The 24,390-nt window shown below is 43.4% G+C and overlaps 1 protein-coding gene across 1 annotated transcript; it reads right to left on the reverse strand.

The window, feature by feature from the left end:
- Positions 1–2,879: 2,879 nt before the first annotated feature.
- On the reverse strand, positions 2,880–19,720 carry Gatm (glycine amidinotransferase). Its single transcript, XM_032904099.1, has 9 exons — positions 19,490–19,720; positions 18,120–18,338; positions 12,082–12,277; positions 10,973–11,163; positions 9,273–9,410; positions 8,966–9,130; positions 7,037–7,100; positions 6,256–6,372; positions 2,880–3,936 (listed from the first exon to the last, which is right to left on the reverse strand). Exons 1-9 carry the CDS (start codon positions 19,673–19,675, stop codon positions 3,824–3,826), a joined length of 1,389 nt encoding a protein of 462 aa, XP_032759990.1. The 5' UTR covers positions 19,676–19,720; the 3' UTR covers positions 2,880–3,823.
- Positions 19,721–24,390: the final 4,670 nt, after the last annotated feature.

Here is a 24,390-nt window from a genome sequence, read left to right on the forward strand (position 1 = left end):
ATCTGTCAGTGCTCCTCTTCTCTGCCCACTATTATTATAATAGTGAATCTTCCCTTTGATAAATACTGTCTGTGGTTGCAGATGGTAGTGTACTCTCAAGGGTATACTGGAGGCTGAGGATTGACCATGAGTCTAGATGAGAAAAAATGACACCTCAACCCTAGTACAACCTAGTAGCTTTTGAACATGGCAAACACACACATTGAGAGGATAAAAGTAACTGAAAATGTTTCAACCAGAAACCCAAAACCAGATGCAAACATCCCAATGTAGACACAAAAGAAACACAAAAGCTCCAAGATGACACAAGGCCTCCAAAATTGCCAGTACCACAGTAACGGCTTTCCAAAAAGAACGACTTGGATGAAATCTCAAATAATTCAATGGTATAAATGTGTTCCAAGAAGCCAAAGAGGACACGAACAATCTGTTGAATGGATTCTAAGAGAACACAGACAGCTGAAAGAAATAAGGGATTTCTATAAGTTAGGACCAGAGAATTCAATGAAGTGACAGACGCGTGGGACAGAAAGCAAAGTGAAACAAGGGAAATGAAAAATTCCACAAATAAAGTATACTTTTGACAGAGTTACAGTCAAAGTCTGCCTGGCTTGAGCAGCCATAGGCTGATTAGAGTTCCCAGTTATTCAACAGATATATACCATGAAGAAAAGATGGCGATGGCTGGAGATCAGGTAGACAAATAAATGGTAAAGTCACTTTTAAAATGCGAGAAATTTCATACTGGAATTTATCTACTTACTTTTTACTACAAGATCATAATATGTATCCCTGAGTAGTGTTAGGATTCTGCTCCCTTAGTCTACCCAGGAGCATGTACCACAACTCCCCACTGTCTAGAACTTTGGGGTAGTCGTTTAAACCCAAAGCAACCAATTATTACAGATGTGTGTAGTCCGTATGTATATTTTGATTCTAGGATTTATGAGATACAGGTAACCCTCAAACTAAATAAACCATTTTGTCACAGAAGGGCTTTGAAATGGATTAAAGATCTAGACTCTGAGACAGGGGTTGTTATTTTCTGAGGTGAAAAGCACAGATACACCGTAGGTTGGTGGTACTGGGGTTATAGGAAAGACGTTGGCTGGTGTAGCAAATTCTTCAAGAGAGACACTGAGTACAAGATAATGTATAGGTTGGATTTGGTGAGGTTTCTTAACATTTTCTACAGTGGTGAGAGAAATCGCCCTTCTAGGGCACAGTGTATAAACACAAGCACCGAGATGAAGCCTGATATTTCTCTCTAACATGGTGGTTCTTGCATGACCTGTAGGTCATGACCCGTTTTGGGGTTGAATAACCCTTTCACAGGGACCACCTAAGACCATCTGAAAACACAGGTATTTACACTGCAATTTCTAACAGTAACTAAGTTAGTTATGAGGTAGAGGTGAAAGTAATTTTATGTTTGGGGGTCACCGTAACATGAGGAGCTGTATTAAAGGATCACAGCATTGGGAAGGTTGAGAAACACTGCTCTGGAAGCCTAGCAGATAAAGGTCAGGAGAGAGAAAACCTTAGGTGGGGTGTACTGCACCAGCAAGCATGTATCTGCAGGGACCGGAGTCAAAGATGAAGGAACGGATGCCCAGTGGTCTGTTCCCTCAGGGACAAATGGAATGTGATTGGTTGAGAAAGCAGAGGGAAGGGCTGGAATAGGAACTGCTGAGTCGGACACAGAGGCTGTCTGTTAGAATTCAGAGGCTACTCATGCCCGGGCTGGGTGCCTCCAGTGTGCCTCCACGGCTGCATTCATTTCCCAAGCAACATCCATTCAAGTGTCACACTACGCCCTTACAGTCCTGTGACCTGACACAAAGTAGTGACAGGAATGGCTGAGACCTGTGGTTTATTTTTAACTACACAGCCTGTGCAATGTTATCATGAGTAAAAGCAGCCATGGACTCCAGACCTGAGACTCCATTTCCTTTGGGTGCCTAGGGCTGCCCCCCTCATGCTTACAAAACATCCACACAGCTTTGGATGACTGAGGAAGTCAATAAGCCATAATCTGACTCTGTTCATTTCTTTTCCTCCTTTTTCCTTTTTTCCTGTTTTTAGCTTGCCCTTCCTTTTCCTTCCTTCATTCCTTCCTTCCTTCTCTCATTTCATCCCTCTCTTCTTCCCTTCCTCCTCCTTTCTCATTTTTAAAATCTAAGACAAGGTCTCGTGTAGCCTAGGCTGGCTCTGAACTGGCTATGTAGCTAAGGCTGGCCTGGAACTCCTGATCCTCCTGCCTTTACCTTTCACATGCTAGGATATTGACCAATCTTTGTCAATATTTTTTTAATACAATATTAGGTTTGAATTTGGAATGAATATCTTGGTTATCTCAGAAAACTATAATTCTGCTCCAGGGTGGTGCTGAGGAGAAATCCCGCTTGTTAAAGTGTGAGCACGACATCTGCATTTGATCCCCAGAAGACAAGCAAAAATGCCTGGTGTGTGCTTATAATCCCAGTGTGGGGAGACAGACAGCTGGGTCCCTGGAACTCTTGGGCAGTCACCCAGAATACTTGGTGAGCTCCAGAAGAACTCAAAAGAGATCCCGTTTCAATGATGAAGGTGGATGGCACCTGTAGATGACACCCGAGGTTGACCTCTGACCTCCACATGCAGACATGCGTATGTGCATAACCCCTTACACACACACACACACACACACACACACACACACACACACACAAGAACTCTCATCTAATAGGTACAATTCTGTTACTTAAAACTAAACCAACGGGGTTGGGGATTTAGCTCAGTGGTAGAGCGCTGGCCTAGCAAGCGCAAGGCCCTGGGTTCGGTCCCCAGCTCCGAAAAAAAATATAAAAAAACTAAACCAACGAGACTTGAAGCCAGACTCTCATAAAATCCAATCTGGAACACAAAAGTTTATTAGAATAAAAATACATATACAATATCCAACATTAAAATTATTTCATGTCACATGTATTTCTTTTACCTGCATTAGTTTTTAAAAAATGCTTTAAAACTCTATGCCTTAAATAATTTGCATATATGTAAACAAGACTTAGATTAACAAAGATGCCATTATACCTGTTAGATACTGAACATCATCAACCTTTAGGAAAAGGATCTACAAGTTTCACTCTATTATACCAAGCACTTCTCTAAGTTTTTGGAAGAAAGGAAGGAAGGAAGGAAGGAAGGAAGGAAGGAAGGAAGGAAGGAAGGAAGGAAAACCCACTTGAAATGAGGTAAGAGGCAGGACTAGAGTTTAGTACTAAATGGTGACACAAGAATGTTAAAAGCATTCATGGAAAAGTTACTTCATTTTTTTTCCAGTGTTTGCATAGTCTAGGTTATTTAAAAACAAAATTTTAAAAAACATCCAATTTTTTTTTTGAAAAATAGACAAATATCTGGTTCTACTTAGGGTCTGTGTTTTTCTCCTAAGTCTTTGAAGTAATATGAACATTCACAAGTCCACCAAAGAGGAAAAGAAGATAAGGTTAGGACCGACATTTCAAGCTGCCTTTAGGAAAGAAGATTAAAAACAGAGGTAGATGGTTAAATATTAGCGGCCAAGTTACTCAAATGACTAATTTCTGCCCTGGTATACATTTACTCAACTTTTATATTTGAAGCCAAATTGTAAATAACTTTAGGAGAAGAAAGTAAGACCTATCAAAAGTTATCTTCCTTATGTAACCCAGGTTTGGGAACCCTGTTAAGGAGGTGATTGTTCAAAGCACTACAGTTCATGCATTTATTAAAGCGAGAGAAAGGCCTTGCTGCTTCTTAGGTATATCTGAGGCTATGCCCCAAGCCACGCCATGGCTGCTCAGTCAAAGTAGGACTGAAGGGTGCCTCGGCGGCGGACGTCGCAGGTCCAGCAGTGGAAGCCTCCTCCCAGGGAATTGGCATTTCGAATGTTAACCTTAATGGTGCTGATACCTACATTGAAAGAGAAAGACAAGGCCAGTTAGGTAGACCTACACGAAGTTTCCTCTACAGAGAATAAAGTCCAATCACCTGGAAGAATGCTGAAGTTCAGATCCCTCAGGACGGTCCAGTCCACAGTGGTCCTTTCTTCTTGAATCTTTTTATCATAGATTACATTTCATCCAACCCAGCCCACCACTAATATAACATCGTCAACAAAAAAGCCAGAGACTCAGGCTATGTTCCATTGACTGTTCACAAATCGACAGCCTGGGATGAGATAACCTACCGAGTGCTCAAATTAAGTACTGAAAAGCTGACTCTTCATAGGTACAACGAGAGCATATTCGTCTTTTACAGATTAACTGTGCCAGGCCACCTCAAGGAAATAATGAGTCAGTCACGTGGTTTAATATCTGAGTTGTATGGTCACTCAGGTACCGGGGCTGACCAGACAATTCGCTTTATCTGACGCCGTTTGGAGATGATGTGAGCAGGCCCCTTAACTAACAGCAAGAATGTTGTGTTCGACTCAGTAGACCTTAAAATTAGACGATCTGTTCCAGTTCTCTGCCGTTTGGGGAGGCAGGTGAGCTGCAGTCACTACAATGCTCACTGTGGTGGGAAGAACAAGAAGGCATGAGAAAGACTCCCCGAGGTGCTCCCCCAGCCTGGGCCTTGAAGACTAAGAATAGGGTCTGCATGTGGGATAAGAAGCCTCTGTGTCCTGTCTAGTTGTAGTGTACTCTTCCTGAACTGGAAGGACTCATAGCTACTTGGTGAAGCTTACAGGAGTTCTCCACATTTAACATTTTGACTTTAACTATAAAACTAAACTGTCAAATCAGCTTATTTGGCACTATCCACTAGTTTAAGTTGGGGGGCGGGGGAACATAATGGATGAAAAAGTTGAATCCAAGTAATGTTGTTCCTTAACGAAAGCCAAGGAAACGCAGCTCGAGTTATGGGCACAACCATCAGATTCTGCTCGATTCACCAGGCGATCTTATTTTCAAACCAATTCTACATTACAGATGGATGCTAGAAAAAAGAAGACAATCTTCGGGGGCTGGAGGGATGGGTCAGTGGTTAAGAGCACTGACTGCTCTTCCAGAGGCCCTGAGTTCAATTCCCAGCAACTGCTTGGCCGGTCACAACCATCTGTAATATGATCTGATGCCATTTTCTTGTGTGTTTAAGACATCTACAGTGTACTCATACACATTAATAAATAAATAAATAAATAAATAAATAAATAATAAATAAATAAATAAATAAATTTTTAAAAAGAAGATAATCTTCTATGGACTACCTCTGAAATGCAGAGCAAAAAACAGCCCGAGTTCAGCAAGTAAGCTGCCTGCCTATATCTGACTTTACCCTGAGGATATGTCAAATGGCTCGCACACATAATCTGGGTCCTTTGGTTTACGGGAAATCATTTCTTTCGATGTTTTCCTCAACAGTATTAGAATCCTGCTCTAAAACGTAAATGGCTGAATAGGAAGACTTTGCCCCAAGTGAAAATCAATCCTGATCCTTAGAAGTGGAAGGACTGGCTGGCTGGCAGCCACTTCATTGCATTTCAGAACCATGGTAACTGATCTCAATGCATATACATGCCTCTTGTCCAGTTGTGTCCTTTTAAAGCCCTGTGATGGTTTGTGTATGCCTGGCCCAGGGAGTGGCACTATTAGAAGATGTGGCCCTGTTGTAGTAGGTGTGACACTGTGGGTGTGGGCTTTAAGACCCTCACCCTAGCTGCCTGGAAGCCAGTCCTCCACTAGCAGCCTTCAGATGGGGATGTAGAGCTCTCAGCTCTGCCTGCTCCATGCCTGCCTACATGCATGCTCTCACATTGAAGATAATTGGCTGAGCCTCTGAACTTGTAAGCCAGCCCCAGTTAAATGTTGTCCTTTATAAGACTTGCCTTGGTCATGGTGTCTGTTCACGGCAGTAAAACCCTTACTAAGACACTCCCCGAAATATGTAATGCAATTACCATTAAATTACTCCTAAAGGGCCTTTAGTAATTTTTTTTCTTTGAAAAATGCAGAGATTCATTTGAATATCAGTAAGTCTCCACACATGGGCACAAGAAAACCAGCAGAATTATAAGGAAAGTTTTTGGAACTCACACGAATCCCCAATGTTAAAGACTATGCTTGTTAGAAACAAAAGGCAGTAGTCAATTATACAATAACAAGTTGGTTCCTTTAAAGGGAGCAGAAATTGAATTTGATCAACCATCCATTAGACTATGCACGCCTTGTCTTCAGCTAGTGATGAGTATTAACACGCATGACAGCGAGCTTCATTAATCACACGTACCCAGCTTCTCAAACATCTTCTGAATTGGGACCTCATTGGCGTCTACCATCACGCGCTTCTCATCTAGCATTAAGACATTCATGGAGAGCCACTTGGATGACATCCAGAGGGGATGATCTGCAAACAGCAACAACTGTTAAACCACGAGTACCTGTTGCCACCCTTGCGGAGAGCAGTGACTTACCAGGGAAGGATCTGAAGTGACACCTCGGTCCCTTTCCTGCCTCACCCCTCACATGAAAACTCATTTTGCTGTCTTATTCCTTTTTACTACCTTTTTCTTTCTGACAAGTTTTCTCTATGACAACTGAACTTGCAATCCTCCTGCCTCGGCCTTCTCTATGCTGGTATTACAGAACTGTTCCACCATGCTCTGCTTCTAAGTAGTTTTTGTACTACTGGGGATCAAACCCAGGGATTTAAACATGCTAGGCAAGTACTCTACCACTGAACTACATTCCCAGCTCTGAGAATGTATTTTTTTAATTGTAAAACAACATATCTATAAATACTACTACAAATCAATCAATACTCATTGAACATTTGGAATTCATCCTATCTCATTTTAAAAATCATATCTTGCTTTATAGAATATTTTTAAATTCTGTCTTCTAATTTTATTTTCCATAAAAGAAAAACTCACAAACACATATTGCAGCCTGACTCTAGGTCAGCCACCACTTTACCACTCAGTGGGGAAATGCCGACTCTAGTTTGATAAGACTTGGCTATCTCTACAAGTAAGGATCCTTGATCAGGAAGGATGTAAAAGTTGACATACCATCGGGGATGACAGGTGTTGGAGGGGTAACTATGGTCCATCCTGCTTTCTTGAAAAGATCAATCTGTAAGACCAAACAGCCCAACAGAATTAAATCCACATTTGTTATTTGGTTTCTGTCAGTCCTTATATTTTATTTTTTTAAGATGGGGTCTGCCATGTAGCCCAGGATGGCCTTGATCTTGCAATCTACCTACCTCAACATCACAAGTAGTTAGGATTCTAGGCATGTGCTGTCATGCTCAGTTCTCCTTATCATTAATAACTCTTTTTAGCAGCTCTTTGTCTCCTCCATTTCCAAAATAAGGATGTAAAAAATGTTTAGAAGTTGATGATTTTGTTCAAATTCTAATTTAAATAGCTGTGGATGCCTGTATCAGGTCTGTGCAAGAATGGGCTGTGGACAGTGAGTCATGGATGGAGAAGGGATCCAGGGTACCCACCCTTCCCGATACCACCAGGCTTCAGTGGGTAAGCTCAATCCAGATCACACAGATGGCCCTGATTAAACCAAATGGGTCACAAAACCAACCCCAAAGTCAACAATCTGGGAAGGGACTGGCAGGAAGGGGTTGGGTTGAGAAGAGAGAGTTGAGGAGAGAATGCATTGTATGTCCGAAGTTGTCAAAGAACAAACTTAATTACATGATGTGTGTGTGTGTGTGTGTGTGTGTGTGTGTGTGTGTTTGTATGTGTGTGTGTGTGTGTGTGTGTGTGTGTGTGTGTGTGTGTGTGTGTGTGTGTGTGTGTGTGTGTGTGGTGTGTGTGTGTGTGTGTGTGTGTGTGTGTGTGTGTGTGTGTGTGTGTGTGTGTGTGTGTGTGTGTGTGTGTGTGTGTGTGTGTGTGTGTGTCTGTGTGTGTGTGTGTGTGTGTGTGTGTGTGTGTGTGTGTGTGTGTGTGTGTGTGTGTGTGTGTGTGTGTGTGTGTGTGTGTGTGTGTGTGTGTGTGTGTGTGTGTGTGTGTGTGTGTGTGTGTGTGTGTGTGTGTGTGTGTGTGTGTGTGTGTGTGTATGTGTGTGTGTGTGTGTGTGTGCACGTGTGACATCTTTTTCCTCCCAATGAGGGTGTCAGAACTATTAAAGCTTTTCAAGTTTCAAAATTTAAAATTCCAAAGACACTTTCCTGATTAGAGAAAGTTTAAATACCTCCTACTTAGTTCTAAGAGAACACCACTGTGATGGTGCCCAACTCGCAGTCTGTATGGTCCGCAGTTCCATCATTCGGCACGGCCATGAGTAAGGACAGATGTGTGGTCTCAGAGCACCACAGTTGCCACTCGAGATCCATTACAAGCCATCTCTACATACAACCACACACTCGCTTAGAATATCAACACATTCTACCAAAATGAAGCGGATCACCCTGGTCAATAGGTGTGAAAATAAGGGATAGAAACGAACTGTGCGCAGCACGGAAGTACTTTTTTGAGAGGCGTCCTGAAACCTTGCAAATAACTCACTGTCTAGCTGGACTGAGAGGCAGCAGACAGGAGACAAAAGGCTGAGGGAGGTAGCAACTGAAGCTTGGCAGATCTGCTCCTCTCCAGAGATCAGGCTCTTGAACCTGCCCCACTTGAAGGGGAAGACGCCTACTGTTCTTTGGCATTGCTCTGGCCACACCGAAGTCACTTACTCATAATCTTGTTGAGGCAGGTATGGAAATCACCGGTATGGAATAATAATGTAGTCGGACACAAACTCCATGCTTTGACAGCAGCAAACAAAATCTAAGTCTGATGCTTCTATACTAACCATCAAAGAGCAATGCAGATTTCTGCATATTGACTATCTTATAAATATACCAGGAGCAACTCAAAGTCTGATATCAATGCCACCAACCAGTGCTACATTTGTCAAGAAGTGCCAATCTTTGGTTTAAAACGAAGTTGCTAGAGTCTTTAGCGTTTCTGGTGCGCTAAGAACTTCCCTACCTGATGGCATGGACGGTCAGGGTTGGAGAGCACAAGACCAGGTCCAATGATGTTGAAGGTGGCATCAATATGCATTGGATTGGGGTCTTTAAACGAGATGATATGCACTCTGTAGTCTGGGGCAAGATGCCTACGCATCCACTCGATGCCCAGGTAGTTTGTAACCTGAAAATTAAAAAAAAAATAATCTTTAAAAGATTCCATTCTAAGTTTGGAAAACCAAAAGTGTGTAGGATCTAAAAGTTGTTAGTTCAGGAATAAAGAATGCAATGACGTAGGTGAGATTTCAGGGCCAGCCTTCAGCAACCTGGCTTCTCTGCGCAAAAATATCTCTTCCAGCTCGAATGAAGTCAGCAGCATCAAAGCAAGGCTCAAACTCGGTTGTCACGAACTTCCCCTGAGCGGCCAATTTGTGTCTGTCTTCCACAGAATGGATGGGATAGTCCTAGTTGAAACAAGAGCGAACACACACAGTGCATTTATTCTTTTTAATGAACTTATTTACAAGGATATACACAATTTTAAAAATTAGCTCCATATCACCATTTCCCAAATTACTAGCAATCAACTATTGATTAAAACAGCCATTGAAAAGATATTGGTCCGTGATGATCAATTCTAACAGCCAATCTGATTGGGTTAAAGAAAGCAGAAGGAATTAATGAAGCATATCCCTTTTAGTATTTCCAGGAACAATTAGATTATGAAGGGCTGTACCCTAATCAGTGGATTAGTTCTTTGATCAGTCATAAGATCGCATTACTGAGCGGTGATGACAGTTGGAAGGTGGGGCCTAGTTGGGAGAAAATGGATTCCTGGGAGTGTGTCCTGGGCAGGGCATTTATTTTGTTCTAGTCTCTTCCTGTGTCCCCTCTCTCTTTTCTGTCTGCCAAGAAGTCAAACATCTCCTGGATGCTTCTGCCAACATGCTGTTCTGCCAAAGCACATGGGTGCGGCCAGCCAATGAAATGCACCAAGGTACCAAACAAAATAAGTCCTTTCTCACTTAAATTCTTTCTCTCAAGTACCTTGCCATAGCAAACAGAAAAGTAATATAAACAAATCAAAAACAATAAAACCACCAACACAACAAAGTGTAAAGCCAGGCATCAGAGTAACTTCCTGCTGCTCAGAAACAAGTGACTCAGGGCAGTGACAGGTTCTGAAGACAGCCCACGACACATGTGCGCATGCGGGCAGCCAGTTACAATACCGAAGCCAATGGGGTGAAGTCACCCTGCTCCTTTAAAGAAGGAATTTGGTCCAGAGCCCACTTCCTACCCTAGAATGAGATGCCATGCCTCTTCCTGCCAAATTTGGATCTGCCTAACTTATTTTTTTTCATTTCTATCTTTAAATACCTACAATAATTTTAAAAAATTATTTCTGTAAGTGATTTTTCTATGACTATCAGTTAAGGACATGCACCCCTTGTATTTGTGAGAGGATTAATTCTAGTACCTCATAGATACTAAAATCTATGGAAGTACAACTCCATTACATAAAATTGTACAGCATTTACATAGGAACTATGCCTCTCCTCCTACCCTCTAGAACATCTCTAAAGTAGTTCTAATCCTCAGTGTAACCCAAATGTGTAAATCATCTTACTGTGATTCTGGCCTAGACCCCAGATAATTTTGCTGGAAAAAAGAGAGACTTTGGCGTAAAGATTTTTGTGACTCCAGCAGTGAGCAGCAATGTGCCCTTAGGATGAGTTCTTCTCCCTGTGATGAAATCACATCACTCCCTTCTAGAATTCCTCTTAGAATATATATGATTGATGATATATCCTGAGCCCAGGACTGGGTCCAGAGTAAGCAATGAATGCTAGCTATTATTACGGCTGCTATGATCACTAACATTTGCTGCTAGTTTAATCTAAACATAAACAGTTATTGAAACTGCAGATGTATAATATGTGCAAAGTATCAGAGAAGCCCTTCTTATCCTCTGTGGATAAGTTGGAACAGTCACTGACAAGCTGGCCTCTATCTAGGAACCTACCTGGTCATACAGTTCGTCAGCCATTGTGGGCTTGGGGGCCGTTGTCCACTTGGCACCACGGTGGAAGTAGTCTTTGATAATCGACCTGTATGCGCGGTACTCAAAGAAGCGTGAGCGCCATGCCATGGGAGCCTCTATAATCTCATTCCCCACAACCATCAGGATGTCTCGAGGCATCGCGCTGTATAAACCTATCGGACCAAACAGCCCCATGGGGATCTCGGTGACTCAAATCTCCAAGACATTCAAAGCGTGTATGATATGTCTTTATAGAACAATTTCACTAACAACCTTGCATGTCTATATATTTATATAAAACAGGGCAAATGCAGTGATATACACTAGAACGGATTGTTGACAAGAATTCCCTGGTGGGTGGTGATACCAAGCAAAAAGGAAAAGAAAGAAGTGAGAGGAAACTTTGAGCCACCAAGCTTTTTCTACTTATACATTTCCACCCCACCTTTTAAGAGTCAGAAACTGAATTTTTAATGGGTGGTATCACACGATAAAAACTAGGCTAAGATCATTCTGAAAAAAAATTAATTATAGAACTCAAGCACAAAAGCAGTTGAGGTGTAATGGCAGCTTAATAAAGGGAATGTTCCCATTCTCCCCTAAAAAAAAAAGTGTGTGTGTGTGTGTGTGTGTGTTTGCCTGTGTGTGTCTGTGTGAGAGTATGTGCACTTGTGGAGGCCAGAAAAGGGTGTCATATCCTCTGGAGCTGGAATTACAATCTAATATGAGCTTCCTGATGTGGGCCTTGTGAACACTGGTAGCCCTCAGGTTCTCTGCAAGAGTGGTGATTGCTCTTAACTGCTGAGCCGTCACTCCAGCCCCTCTACTTCCCTTTTAATGTCCGTTGTTAAGGAAGATCGAGGACAGCTCACTGTTATTATGTAGAATGTCTACCACACTTACAAATTTAGAATGTGAGCACCTCAACCATACCAAAACGAACCAGATTCTCCGTCAATAATCTCCAAAGCTTCGAAGGACTTGTAAGTAAAACAAAGGATTTTTCTAGAACCCACAGAGCCTTCTCTTTCTATCCAAGAAGGGAATGGAAAATCAAGGCTCTGTCACATTACTTTCTTGACAGCACTGACCTGTAGACTCAAAATCAGGAGTCTTATACTTCAGTGACCAGTCAATGGGGTCAGGCCGCTTCACGGTCACGCCTTCCATTGATAAAATATTGCACATCTCTTCGACCTCGGCAACAGCCTTTTTCAGATGATCTTTGGGAAAATAAAGACCTCCATTTTTCTGGTAAAACGGCCAGTACTTTTCATATGTATTGGCCTAGAAGCAGAAGAAGTAAACAAAAGCATTACAGGAGAGCAATGCAGCTGAAGGTAGGTTCACAGGCTATGGACAATTACTTGTATACATGAGAGGGACCCAGACTACAGAGATCCTGTGTAGAGCTGATCCCTAGCCTTGAGCTTGCCCATCTTTGCATAGATACCCAGGATTTGTTGAATGAGGATATCTAAATCATTGTATTTTTAAATTTTGTTTTCACACGTGCGTGTGTGGCCAAAAGAAGCCAGAAAAAGGTGCTGGAGTTATAGGCAGTTATGAGCTGTGCTAGACACGGGAGTTGGGAACTAAACAAGGGTCCTCCGGAAAAGCAGGAAGTGCTCATGACCACTAAGCATCTCTCTCTAGCCCCCAGAATTATCTTGATACTTTGAGGCCTTTGATCCTTCCACCTCAGATCTTATGCCCAACCCCTAACAGTTTATCTGTCCCCAGTACAGGCTTGGACTCTTCCAGGCCAAGCTTCAGAGACAAAACAGGATGTAGATACTCCTGTTATAGTGTCTGCATGAGACAAAACAGAACAAGCAAAGCAAAGTAAGAGAATAAGAACCCTACACTAAGCCAAGATCCTGAACTATCCGCAAACTCCTGAGTTCTTTCAGGAAAACATTGCTTCAAGAGATCTTTGTGGGGCAAAAAGATATTTTAACTGTGTTCAGATTAGGACATGTTTTCAAAGGTGATTTACATGTCTTAACATGCCTGACTCACTTTCTCGTTGGATGGGATTTGCATTTTACAAAACTGTGCAGAAATGGAAGTTAGGCTGTGTGGCTTGTCTGTCCGTGTGTCTCCCACTTCACAACCTCCTCCCCCAATTCTCTCCAATCCAATTTCATGTCACTTCAGGTCCTTTGGGGAGAAAGTGATTTGGTACACAAGTTCACAGAGTGTCATTACTATAGAAGCTAAGTTTGTAAAATCCTTCCAAAGGTTATGAACAAAACATAAAAATTAAAAAAGTTTCTATTAAGACTGTTTTAAGTTATTAATCAGTTTAAAGAAATTTCCTGGGCATGTGCTTGCTCTTATTTTAAAAAGGGGGCCAAAGGGTTAAAGACTCAGGTGCACTGGAGTCCGAGTAGTTTAGCTAGACGTCCACAGCACTTGGCAGTTCCACTTAAGAGACAAACACTCAAACACATGGCTCTTTCCCACAAAGGACCAGGCTCTGAGAAGTCATTTGCTCACTTCCTACCTGAATAAACAGGGCAAGAACTTAGCCCTCTGATGGGAGAGTGTTCCAAATAGAGTCAGGGGCTTGGCTACTATGTCTTATAAGTTTGAATATTTTCAACTTGACATATAAAACTTTCTAAAACTACAATTATTTATTATGGTTCTTGTTCTTAAGGAGTTTTGGTTTTGTTTGTTTGTTTTGAGTCAGGGTCTCATCTTGTGACCCTGACTAGACTGGAATTCCTATGTAGACCAGGCTGGCTCAGATCACACAGAGACCTGCCTTCCTCTGCCAAGTGCTGGGAGTCAGGGTGGATACCACCACACTCGGTGTTTCTCATAGTCTTGTTCATCAGGACTGGACTAAATTTCTAGATCTTTAATATCAAACACATTTTTCTAGGTTATGCATCTCTGCTATCATATTTACCTCCATCTGATAAATATAAAATATATGAATGCAATCTGGTCTCTAGTTAGGCTGGGACCCAGACTGGACAATACAGAACGAACTGCAAAGCAGACCTTTCACATTTGCAGATGGGTCGTTGGTGAACTAAGGTCCACAGAGCAAATCTAGCCGGGCTTCTTATTTTTCTAAACAAACAATTAAGGGGGCATATCATCCTTTTTTTTTCCCCAGTGCCTGTACTCCTGTTAGAGTGGCAGGGTGGAGAATCCAAAAGCCTCAATGTAGACTCATGTTCTCTGCAAAGCCTGAATCATTTATTGTCTGACCTTCTACAGAAAAAAGTTAGTTGGTCCCCGTTCTGAATAACTTGATTTTTTGAAGATCTGTGAACAAATAGGAGGGCTCAATTTCTGATCCAGGGGAAAATGTTATCGGCACTAAACATTTGTGTACTTTTATGGCTAATCCACTCTTAACAAAACTAAAAACCAAAACAACAAGTAGTTTTCTACCCCTAGGAGTTCCTTCAATAGCAGCTAGAAACCGAGGATAATAATGGTTCTTTTCTTCCCTTCTCTGACACATCCTGGCACTACTACCCGTCCATTCACCAGGCCCGTCTTCTCATGCCGGGCACATCTTCTCAGTCCACTCGGGGACAAAAAAGAAGCCTTTGACAATCCAACACTGAATCGCACAGCCATGTCATCTTGCCAGAGTCACTCCAGAGTATCCGGCGGGAGCCTCAAAGACAACCTTGCCTTGGTATGAAACACTAAGTCAACTATTTGGGGAGAAAAATGTTATTTGAACAGATGTGTGTGCAGTTTATAGTCTGGCGAACGCTGGACAAAGTTCAAATGATCAGGGAAAATTACTTTTTCCAAGAAAGAGTTAGAAATTGTTTACTCTTCCTTTTTAACCTTGCTAATGAGTTAGTGATCATTAACCAAGCGTTTCCAGGTAAGGCACACTCCATTGTAGCGCATGTTGTCTTTAATAACCTGTGGCAGAGATGGAGTCGCTGGAAACAGTGTAGTCCCCGCTTCCTAAAACCTCTGTGCAGAGTGTGTCCGCCACATTAATTTTCAAATGCTCTCTTCAGAGAGCTAAGAAATACCGATAGACAAAAATCTTTTATCAATCTGACAATAAACTTGTATTTACAGTAACCTTAATTAATAGTCTTTAAAGTCCTCTATTAAGGGCCTTATTTAAAAAAAAAAACAAAAGCAACTATTCAGTATGTTTTTATAAAAGAAAAACCCATTGTGTTTTTGAAATGGTGCTTTCTGACAACACCTTAAAAAATCCCCCACACATATGTCTTGAAACATAGTTTAAACTCTATTCACCTAGAGAAACTCTACTACAATATTTATCATTTTTTTCTTTTTGAAATGAGGTTTTGCCACATAGGCTAGGCTGGTCTCGAACTCAAGATCCGGCTGACTGAATCCCCTGAGTTACTAGCATTATAAGCATGTGCAGCCAAGCCCAGCCATAATTTTATTTCTTATTGTTCTCAAGAAACTTATCTGTGATCCTGGGTCCGGTGGCATATGTCTGTCACCCTAGGGTTGGAAGGCAGAGTCAGGGGGGATAAGGAACTCAAGGTCACCTTTGGATGCACAGCAAGTTTAACACGAGCCTAAGCTTCATGAGATCCATCTGTCTGTCTGTCTCCCTTGTAGAGAATGTATAGATCTTCTATTTGCTTTCTTCTCACCAATACCTAGCAGAGTTTGTCACATAAAACAGAAGTAACCAGGAGTAGAAGAAATCACTGTGGCTAATCCTCAACTATTGCACTCCAGCATAATTTTGTGATGTACCTGGCAAACTGGATTCATAAAACTACGACCTGTAATCTCCATATTTTGTGCTTTGCAATGGGTGCCTTTATAACTTCAAGCTTAAGTCTGAGAGGCAGTCTGCAATCTTCTCAATGGGAATTCTGCAGGTCAAGCAAGCAGCAGATGAGACTAGTTCTCCAACGTTTATCAAATAATTCAACACAAGCCTCCTGACTTTAATGGCATTCATTCCACAAGTACTTTAAGCTACAAAGTCTAAAGTCATAAATCCGGTAACAAATGATGCCCGAGAAGTCTGATTCCATAAGATCACATGGTAGTGGGGATGGAAAGTTGGTTGAGTGGTTAAAAGCTCTTGATGTTCTTCCAGACGACCTGAATTCGGTTCCCAGCATGGATGTCTGGCAGCTCAGAACCACATGTAACTCTAACTCCGGGGGATCTGACACCCTCTTCTGGCCCTCACACGCATTTACACAGGCACCCGCATGTGCACACACACAACGGCACACACACACAAATTAAAAACAGTTAAGGTGGGCTGGAGAGATGGCTCAGCGGTTAAGAGCACCCGACTACTCTTCCAGAGGTCCTGAGTTCAATTCCCAGCAACCACATGGTGGCTCACAACCATCTATAAAGAGATTCGATGCCCTCTTCTGGTGTATCTGACGACAGCTACAGTGTACTTATATATATATAATAAATGAATAAATCTTTAAAAAAAAACAGTTAAGGTCAGATCTTACAAGTGTATAATGGTCAAGGACTGGTTAAGTGATAAACTATTTTCCCAATCTAAATAGTCAGGGATACTTCTTTTCAAAAAAGGAAACATTTGGCCTAGCATATAAATCATTCTGTTCACCAAAATTCAATTATCAAAACCAAAGGTATGTTCAGAACAAGAGGAAGAAGCGTTTGCTGTGCCTGCCAGGTTTCACTTTAGAACTGCCTTCCTTCAGAACGCTCTGTAACTGCCAGTGCTTGCCCCTTAGCTTTCCTCAAGCTTCAACTGCCTCGCCCGCTTGGTGGCATAAGATACTTAGGATCTGCATGGAGATATAGACATCATCTCTCTCCAAACAGAAATGAAGCTTCTTTGTGTCGGTGTACTTCTGGTGATGGAGACGCTGTTACAGATGTATTTCTTTACAAATGAAAACGTAAGTAGGAAGAACTCAAGTACACTCAAGATGTAATAACTCATGACGAACAAGATCGTAGGAACGGCCTACAAAATGGAAGGGACCATTATGTCGCATCTCGCCTGAACACTAGCCCACGAGGACCCTGGCCATAAGAATACTACAAATAAATACTGGGAGTTTACTTTAAAGAGGAATATAACACGTGTTGCCAGGAAATTCTGGAAGGAATTGAGAAAGGTGCTTGGTAGCTAGGGAGTTGCAGAAGGGAGTGCAGGAAAATGGGTGAGGGACACTGGGGTGGGAACAAAGGCATGGATCCTATTGGTCTTTCTCTGCTACGAATGCAAGTAGAATACTCCAAAAGAAGAAAATGTAAATAGAAATGAATATCTGTTATAGTAACACACCTCTAAGATGAAGCTATATGTAAGTTGAGAGTCCTGGAGCTGCAAAGAGGCAGCTTGTGAAGAAACCTGAATGCCAGGAGGGCTTTATCTTCAGTAATGGAAGGAGGGAGTTGGGAAAGCAGAGGAACCATGAGAGCACAATAAGTCACAGGATCAAATGTGTGTTTGAAACAAGTCGCCCCAACAGCAGCTGGGATACAGTCTGGGGAGGGGCCATTGGGAGCGAACATTCTGGGAGGGGATGAGCTCCAGACCTGGGGGAGAGGGTGAGGGACGGGGCAAGCTTCCTTTCCACAGAAAGGATTAGATTCTTGATGCGGAGGATGTGACTGAGGAGAAATCAAAGATCGCTGGAGTTTTGGTTTGATTAAACAAGACTGACAAATAGTAAAAGGAAGAAATGAAGGCTTTGGCTTAGAGGAGAGCAGCAACTGAAATTCTAGCTGTGCCAAGTGTGAGGTCCTGTGGCAATATCCACTGGGGAGTTCCTAGTGTAGATCTGGATGAGATGGCAAGTGGGGGACTGGTCTGGACTGGAGTGAGGAGGGGCCAGAAGCTGTGAGGATGGCTCTGAGTACTGGGCAAAAGTAAGACCAGAGACTACCACGCTGTGAAGGACAATATGGAGGAAAATCCAAAGAATAGCTTCCCCGGAAAGTTCTGAACTCCTAGAGAGGTTTCAAGAAGGAAGAAAATTGTAAATACCAAATACTGGAAGTATCATGCAAAATACCTTAAAAATCACTCCCCTGCCCCAGTGGAGTGGAAGCAGTTTCAGAGGAGAGCGGTTAGCAGAGTCCAGGCTGCAGACGCTGAGGACCTGCTTCTAGACCCATGCTACTCTGGGCTTACCTTCACCTCCACTGTGAATGGTGGAACACAGGCATTTTCAGCTCTGCCCACTATCACTTCCTCTAAAGGGTCCCATTCGTTGTAAGAGGAGACAGGGCAGTCCTTGGGCAGGGGGTGGGTGGCCTTGTCTTCAGCTGCACAGGAATTTTGGGAGGAAGCTGTAGCTGCCTGGGTGCTCTGGAAAGTTCGCTGCACCCATCCTGTTAAGGATCCTCCAAGCTTAAAAACAAACAAACAAACAAGGTGTGTGGTTAAAATCAGAATAACACAGATACCTACTTTAGGAGACCCCAAGATATTGACTATCAGAGGGGTTTGGGGTGATTTAAAAAACACATAACTTTTTGTTGATTATAGACTGTTTTTGTTTGTGTCACATGCTGTAACTTTTTTAAAACTCCCAGAAAGATCTAGTTCCCAGACACTACTTTCTCCATCTCTATTTCAAAGTTTCTGCAAACTGACTTTCAGAAACTTTCTTAGAAGATAGGCCATCCTCTTCCCTGAGGAAGTGCCCAGTAAGTCCCAGCAATGTCCAACTGAAGGAGAAGTCTTTCTTTCTTGGTCAGGAAAGTTACCAAAACTGAGCTCTTTTTTACTGTAAATAATAACATGGACTCTGAAAAGACCTTATCTTCCAGAACAAGCAATTCCAACGCTTTTTAATCTCTGACATAATCTCTGACATATACTTCACTTTTCTTTTTTTAATTTTATATCAGAGAATGACTGTCATCTGTACCATAAGGATTAACCCAGACAGGCACAGAATTTAAACACTAAAAATCAATCTAAACATGTCAAAAACCTCCCCCCTCCCCGAAGTCCTCCCCCCCCCCCGTCTGTCTCTCTTTTAATGCAGGCCTGTATAACCCTAGAGAGGAAGATTCCCTCAGCCACTCCATTGTGCAAAACTCACCCCGCCCCCAGATCTCTGTCAGGCTGTTAAAAATCCCCCTAGAGGGGGCTGTAGGGACCCAAGGGTGGAGACCCAAAACAAGAGCGCGAGTGACAGCTGTTCAAGAACCAGCTGCTGGCAGAACTCATCTGCCAGAGCTATTCCTGTCAAGGAGCAAGGGAGGGTCTGCAGGCATGGGCTCGGATATCCCAAGGAAGCAGAGGGCCTAGCGGAGCAGCGGGGTGGGGCACAGGATGGACTCATTCCAACTCCCCCTGTAAAGCCCGGGGATCCATGTTTCAGTTGGAGTCGGCCTGGAGGCACCTTTCATCCCTTCACATGCATCTTCCCAGAAAACGACCTCACTGGCCACGGAACCCAGACCATGCCACTGTCTTGCTGGGGTGTCCAGCCTCCCTCTGGGTCCCCACCCTGCATCCCGCAGAGGTCCCGAGGCCGCGTAGGCACTCACCCGAGAGCCGATGTAGTGCACCGCCTCGGCACCTCGGCTGCCGCCGCGCAGACACCGCACCCGTAGCATCGCCCCGGTCTCCGCTGCTGCTCTGTGTGCACAAGGTCCTAGTCGCCAAGCTCGCGCCAGCTCCCTGCCTGCGGCCGCGCGCGCTGCTTTTGTAGCCGCGCCCAGAGCCCGGCCCATTGGCTGCCAGGAACAGGTGGCCGTGGCGTCCGCGGGTCACGTCCCGGGGATTGCCCTTTTTTAGCTCGTGCCTCCCTCCCGGACAGGCCCGGGTCAGCGGCCTCGAAGACCCACAAGAAGGCTGGCTGTCCAATGCCTGCCTAGCTGGGACGATTCGTTCGTCTATCTTGTTGGAAGTCTATTTTGCGACCTGAATGTGCAAACCCTAAGGATTTAGTTTAAGTTTAGATGTGTGCACTGACCCAGAACTCTAAGTAAACGCTGAGCGAAACGACCCGTGTTAGCTTCCAACTCTTGAGACCTGATCCTGTGTAGAACACTGACCTTTTCAAATGGTCTTTGGCTAGGTGCCCCTGCTTTGAGAAAGTCAATTATGAAAACAGATAGATAATAATAAATCGGAAGTAATAAGGGAGGGTTGCAATTAGCTTCTCCTTTCGAAGCACATCTTCAAAGGCTCCTTTCGACATGACTTGGGTGCTCGATTGCAAAGTAGTTTCCTTAACTGGATTAGTAGAACTAAAACTCGAGAATAACATGTCACTTCCTAACAGAAGAGGCAGATTTGAGTACTTCTTCTTGCCTGTCTGTGTAGTCCAATCTGGCTTCCGTCCCTCCATTGTCCTGTATCCTGTGATTATAGGCATGTACGATGAGCGCAGTAGGCCTCTCTGTGTTGTGTTTTCTAGAAACTGAGAACGGTAGCATTGATTGTCCCTGGTCCATGGGCTAGCCAGAAACCAAAATAAACAGTGCCGGGAAAGTCTAGGCGGCTCTAAGAGTTGTATGGTGAAGGGAGCCAGTGAGTCTAGGTTCCTATCTTAGCTCTGCTCCTAAAATGTTGTGCGGCTTGAACTCACAACCCTTGACCTTTCTAATGAAGGTCCTTCTGCTAGTGAGGGCTTTGGGGAATCTCAAGAATTTCTCAAAACTTAAAAAAGCACTTTTACCCAATAGAAGGACACAATCCACTCTGGGGGCTATGTCTCTGGGTATACTTAGGGTGACCAGAGATGTACCCTTGTCAGTAAAGGAATTTAAAAAGATGGTCAAGGTTAAGGTTATAGTTTATTTGGGGGGTGCTCACCCAGCATGCATTTTAAAACAGCCAAACAACCAAACCAACCAAACCAAACCGCACCACAAGCCCTATAGACCCGGCACAGGGGCTCAGTCTACGTACCAATTCCCAGGCGGCTTGCTCTATCTGATACTCTGTTTCAAACAACTGCCCGCAAATTCACACAAGAAGACTTTCACTCAGCTTGGTTTCAGTTCTGTCAGAGATCTGAAAACACCGCCAATCCTTATTAAAGACATTTTTATTTTGAAAGTGTAGAAGTGTCTGACTAAAGAGCCTCTGACTAGAATGAGGTTAGGGTGCCATTTAGTTTTAGATCATGGGAAACCCTTAGAGTCAAATGGACAGACACCTTTATCTCTTGGAATCCAGGAGGGAAACAGAGTAGGAGAGAGCAAGCCCGGAACACCAGTCCTACAGCTACAAAAGCAAATCAAACCATCCTCCCTGCACTTTATCTTACTATTTTTGAGGATTTAAAAAATAAAATCAGGGGGGAAAAATGTAACACTGGAGTTCAAATAAGGTAACTAAGGTATCTTTTTACAGCTAGAATGCAGTAGGAAAGGTACAACACTATTATCTGACTCCTAATGGCATCCTGCTATACTCTGACGAGTGCCCTGCTCAGCCACCACGAGAGACGCTTCCTCGGCAGTAGAAGGGAACAAATACAGACACCCAGAGCCAGCCATTATGCAGAAAATGAGAAACCTCAGAAAACTTGGTCCTAGATGGGATGGACGGGGAGGTGCGGGGGCACGGGTCACTGAGACCCTAGATGGGAAAAGAAATCCATGTCCTCAAGGCTCTACAGAAGAGGAGGCGAAAGGAGTGTAAGCCAGAGAGAATGGAGGACACCGGGGAAACTGCCTTTCTTTTCTTCTTTTTCCATATAAATGTAAACAGTGAATTAATCTGGCAGCTGTATGTCTTTTTTATTGGATATTTTATGTATTTACGTTTCAAATGTTATCCCCTTTCCCAGTTTCTCCTCCAGAACCCCCCTTCACATCCCCCCTGTTTCTATGAGTGCTCCCTCTCCCACCTCACTGCCCTGGCATTCCCCTACACTGGGGAATCGAGCCTTCACAGGACCAAGGGCCTCTCTTTCTATTGATGCCAGACAATGCCTTCCTCTGCTACATATGTAGCTGGAGCCACGGGTCCCTCCATGTGTACTCTTTGGTTGGTGGTTTAGTCCCTGGGAGCTCTGGGAGGTCTGGTTGGTTGATATTGTTGTTCTTCCTATGGGGTAGCTGTCTCCTGAGAGGCTCTGCCAAAGTCTGACAATACAGAGGCAGACGCTCACAGCCAACCATTGGACTGAGCACGAGGACCCCAATAGAGGAGTTAGAGAAAGGATTGAAGGAGCTTTCAAACACAGCAGGACTGATGCACACAGGAACTCACAGACTGTGGCTTCATACACAGGACCTGCACAGGTTTAAGCCAGATGGAGTCCCAGCCCTGAGAGAGGAGGTGTATACAAGCACCCATTCCTAACCTAGAAGCCATCTCTAGTTGATAACCATTTGCAAAAGAAAAACTTAGTTTTCTCTAGTGGCGTCTCACAAAGCACCTTTAATGACAGACCTTGTGCCCAGAGCTGATGCCTAACAGGAAACAAACTCAGTGCCTTTGCCGGAGGTTCCTTGTTTCATAATTCTTTGGCCATTATTTTTGTTTTGTCCCCCTTACAGTTCTTTTGCCTGTATACACACTACAGTTTCCACTGTTGTATTTTTTATAGGATTTCTGGGTGTAGGAACATGTATAGGACCACATGTGTGTGTCTCCATATCCATATGTGTTTATTGTGATTTTTTTTTCTCCTGGTGGTTTGTTTCATCCTATTCCGGTTTGTTTATTTTATCTCATTTTATCGTTATTTTTTAGATGCCTGTTTGTGTTCTGATGAGAGAGAGAGAGCGAGAGCGAGAGCAAGAGAGAGAGCGAGCGAGAGAGAGAGAGAGAGAGAGAGAGAGAGAGAGAGAGAGAGAGGATTTGGGGGGATGAGAAGTTAGAATGAGTCTGGGAGGTGATGGTATAAGCAAAACCATAATCAGAGTATATCGTATGAAAAAAATCTATTTTCGATTTTTAAAAAGTATTATTTATGATGCATTAAAAACATTTCTTGGCAAGGATACACGGAATGCTAATAGCTTACATTGTCTCCAGTTAGCTTGGTGATAAGGTGAGAATTTTTCACTGTAAACCTTGTTGTAGCTTTGAATTTTGATAGATGAATGGATTACCCAATAAATAAAAATACACACGAAAGGCTGCATTTAACAGCAGAAAGATCACCCACACAGAGTTTGAAAAGGAAGCCAAGTGGATGCTCTACCACATTCTAGTAATCTGTCACAAGCTAAGGGTGAAATCACAATATTCGCGTCCCTGGAGAAGTGGAATCTACTGACAAGAACAATTCCTCCAACTTTTGAACTCCCAAAGCTTTGACGTCTCCTTTGACGAAGATGGAGCAGGGGAGAAGGGAGTCACCCAAGCAGGCCAAGACTAAGAAATCTAGAGCCTGAAAGATAGGGCCTCCTCACAAAGTAACGAGCAGTGCGTGGGCTTCTCTGTGAGAATCTAGTGAGCCTGTGTAACTCAGTCTTTCCTCTCCAGTAACCTCCTCCTCCTCTTCTCCTCCTTTTCCTCTCCTCCTCCTCTTCCTCTCCTCCTCTTCTCCTGTTCCTCTTCCTCTCCTCCTCCTCTCCTCCTCCCCTTCTTCCTCCTCCTCTTCTTCCTCCTCTCCCTTCTTCGTCTCTTTTGCACTTTTTCTCCTTTTTCTTCTCCATTGTCATGGCTATCGTCTTCTTCTGTGGCGTCAGGGATCGAATTCAGCCTTACATATGTGATAATCAAGTACTTGACCTCCGAGCTATATCCCAGGCCATTGTTTTTTCTTAATGCTGCCTTTCTTACTTCTTTTCCATAATCAATTTGAGGAGCTAATGAAACCTCCTTTCTGTACCTAGGATGCTATACAGTCTTCCTCTACCCAATTCCCAATGTTCTTCCAACTCACGATATTCTCCCCTGGAGTCCACCACTGGTCCAGTTTTCTTTCTGTAGGCCCTAGGCTCCTCGAGGACAGGGAGCCTGTTTTATCTTCCACTACACTCTGAACACTAACACAGCCCAGCCCTCAATCAATTGTTCAATGCTGAAATCCCAGCGTTGATACCTTACCATCTTTGACTTCAAATAAAGCTTCAAAAGCTCGCGGGGGCAGCCTCTGCACTACAACCTTGCAGATCCACACAGGATTTGTCTCAACTCTGCATGGCTATGTCCTAACTGTTTAGCATCTCCTAAGGATTTGTCTCAGCTCTGCATGGCTATGTTCTAACTGTTTAGCATCTCCTAAGGATTTGTCTCAGCTCTGCATGGTTATGCTCTAACTGTTTAGCTTCCCCTAACGAGGAGGGTTTTTTCATCAGGAGACCCCTGCAAAGAGAAGCTACATGAAGGTCAACTGCAGCTATCTCTATGCATTAAACTAATCTCAGCTCAAGCCAGCCTTCAAACTGAAGCAGCCCTAAGACGACAAGAGGAAACAACACAGTCTTTTCCAGGGGACTTTCTTACATCTTTCATGTTGGTTTCCAGGAATCCGCTA

This window comes from Rattus rattus, chromosome 5 (assembly GCF_011064425.1).
Source record: "Rattus rattus isolate New Zealand chromosome 5, Rrattus_CSIRO_v1, whole genome shotgun sequence".
In the NCBI taxonomy this organism is placed as follows: domain Eukaryota; kingdom Metazoa; phylum Chordata; class Mammalia; order Rodentia; family Muridae; genus Rattus; species Rattus rattus.